Raw genomic sequence first — 2,887 nt, 5'->3', positions numbered from 1 at the left:
GGAGCTCGTAACTCAAATTACTCGTATGTCAAATCTTAAAGTGAACGAGTGAGACACGTGATGCTGGGCTGATGTTGTGGCGTTCACTGTGACGTTCGCTGCGCCAACTAGCGGTGGGGTATCTGAAGCTGGCTCGTAACCCGAATTTTAGCTCAAAACTCAAAGCAAAAAATCGGCCGAGAGGCGGCTTGTATCTTGAAAAACTCGTTAGTCGGGACACTCGTAAGTCAAGGCCCCACTGTATATTGAAACTTTGTTGCCTTCAGTGGAGCTCAGAGCCTGCCAGGAGGGGTGGGAAGCTTGGCTTCCTCCATCACTGGAGCAACCAAGCCTCCTGCTTGCTCCAGCTCCGTGGCTGCCGGCTGCCATCTTGGTTGGGTTAATTTGCATATAGTTGCTCTGATTGGCTGGTGGGCATGGCTTAAGGCATAGCGATGGTATGGTCAATTTGCATGTTTGTCTTTTATTAGATTAGATGCCCCCTTTATGAACTGTGCACTCCATTCACGTGAACGTTTTTAGAATACCCAAATACTTTATATTCTTTGTTACCTCTGGTCCTTAGCACTTGTTACTCCCTCTGCAATCAACATTTTACTCATCCCATACTAACTCCTATTTATTTCCTCATCCTTCAGAGTATCTTAGACATCATCTCCACTGAAAAGGCATTCTTGAGCCTATACAGTTCTGTTTTGTTTTTTAATCCTCACCTGAGGATATGTTTTTATTGATTTTTTTTTTTTTTACAGGGAGAGAGGAAGGGAGGGAGGGAGGGAAAGAGAGAGAGAAACATCAATAAGTTGCCTCCCAAATGCTCCCTCGGGGATGGAACCTGTAAGCTAGGTATGTGCCCTGACCAGAATCAAACGCACAGCCTTTTGGTGTACGGTAAGACAATCTAACTAACTGAGCCACTTGGCCAGGGCTGTACAATTGTGTTTTGTAACTTTTCTGTGTTCCCTTCTCTTTCCAAATACTTAATCCATCCCAACAGGGCTTATCTTTTTTATTGGAAATTGTTTGTTCACTGGATCTTACTTGTTGAATCCAAGGCCCTTAATACATGCCTACTTCATAGTAAATAGTTATTATCGGTTGAATGAATGAAGCTGTCTTTACATTTATGTGAGAACATACCCTCAAATTAACAAAATCCATTTTATTTTTTGGGGTTTTTGCAGATGGAGCTTTATACTGTGTTTGTCATAAATCCACATACTCTTCTCTTCCAGATGACTATAATTGGTATGTATTAAAATTCAATTGAAAAAATAAGTCTGTTAGCTGTATCTGAATTGATTTAATTTTATTTCTTATTTGGGGTTTTCCTGCTTTTTTTTTTTATTATTCTTTCTTTAATTTTGTTTTTTAAAATGATTTCAGTGATCTTGTTTACCCAGTCTATGGGCTTATAACCATTTCAAATAAAAATCATTACCATTGTATTTCAGTAAATACTTTATTTTAAGACAGACATACTGTTAGAAATGCTATCTTTTCTTCCTGAAGCATTCTTTAGAAGTTTCTTGAAAAACTTAGTTTTTATAGTTTTGTCTTAGGGTTTATATCTATTAGCTTATGCAGTTATTTATCTTATCTTTTGTTTGTCATTGAATAATACAAATCACAAATATTTAATTCAACCACAGTTTATTCTAGTCTCTATGCTAAGAACTGGGAATAACATGAATAAGATGTTGTCTTTTTTTCTCTACAGCAGAGGCTGATGTGCAGAAACCAACATATTTTCTTAAGCTACATTTTTTATTGCAAATTTTAGTAAAAATATATTTTCTTTCCTGTTGACACTATATAGTTTTTTAAAAAAAAATGTGTTTTGTTTTTCAGTTTTAAATGTATTTTTATTGATTTCAGAGAAGAAGGGAGAAGGAGAGAGAAATAGAAACATCAATGAGAGGATCATTGATTGGTTGCCTCCTGCATGCCCCCTACTGGGGATGCCTGCAACTACTTGGGCATGTGCCCTTGACTGGAATTGAACCCGGGACGCTGACGCTCTATCCACTGAGCCAAACCAGCTAGGGCAAAAATATATGTTTTTATTGATTTTAGAGAGAGAAAGGAAGGGAGGGAGGGAAAGAGAGAGAGAAACATCGATGAGAGAGAAACATTGATCGGCTGCCTCCTGCATGGCCCCCACTGGGGATTGAACCCACAATCTGGGCATGTGCCCTGACCGGGAATTGAACCTCCTAAACAGCAACCTCCTGGTTCATAGGTCGATGCCCAACCACTGAGCCACACCCACAGAGTGACACTATGTAGTTTTAATTGTACATTTAGTAAGTGTCTAAGATAGTGATGAAATTAGACAAGGTCTAATTTGAGCCTGAAAAGAATGAATCTTATAGGTGCATTTGATCCTTCATCAAAATAATTTGATAGATTAAATGTTCATTGTATTTTATCTTAAATGTTCATGGTATTTAATCTTAATATCATGGTGAAATAACCTTATCCTGTGTTAGCTAAAATACACTTTATAGTTTAATTGCTGGTCTCGCTCAAATCTGGTTGGTGTTGAAATACTAGAAACTTAAATTTATATATAAGAAACATCTACACTAATAAAAGAGAAACATGGTAATTAGCGTACTACCGCTACCCTTTTCATTGGCTAATCAGTGAGTATATGCAAATTAACTCTCAGCCAAGATGGCAGCCGGCAGCCAGGCACTGAAGCGAGCATGAGGCTTGCTTGCTGTGGACTCTAACGTTCCCCGCCTCACTTGCCGGCCTCTCAGCTGCAACTCTAAGCAACTATGTACTATGTTGCAAATAAGAAGCTAAACAAAACCCCAGAAACCGGCTTCCATTCAGCCGGGCTCAGACCGCAACATTGTATCGATGTTTTCAGCAGCGA

The 2,887-nt window shown here is 38.8% G+C and overlaps 1 protein-coding gene across 1 annotated transcript in view; it reads left to right on the top strand.

Moving 5' to 3' along the window:
• The window catches only part of MRPL42 (mitochondrial ribosomal protein L42), a 39,853-nt gene that overhangs the window by 4,839 nt on the left and 32,127 nt on the right, over positions 1-2,887 (top strand). The window contains exon 2 of the mRNA XM_005877028.2: positions 1,185-1,248. Coding sequence (XP_005877090.2) covers positions 1,185-1,248 — 64 coding nt within the window. The remainder of the gene's footprint in view (positions 1-1,184; positions 1,249-2,887) is intronic.

Source organism: Myotis brandtii, unplaced genomic scaffold (genome assembly GCF_000412655.1).
Source record: "Myotis brandtii unplaced genomic scaffold, ASM41265v1 scaffold504, whole genome shotgun sequence".
NCBI lineage: Eukaryota > Metazoa > Chordata > Mammalia > Chiroptera > Vespertilionidae > Myotis > Myotis brandtii.
The sequence above is the reverse complement of the archived record's forward strand: the minus strand, read 5'-3'. Positions and strand labels throughout refer to the sequence as shown.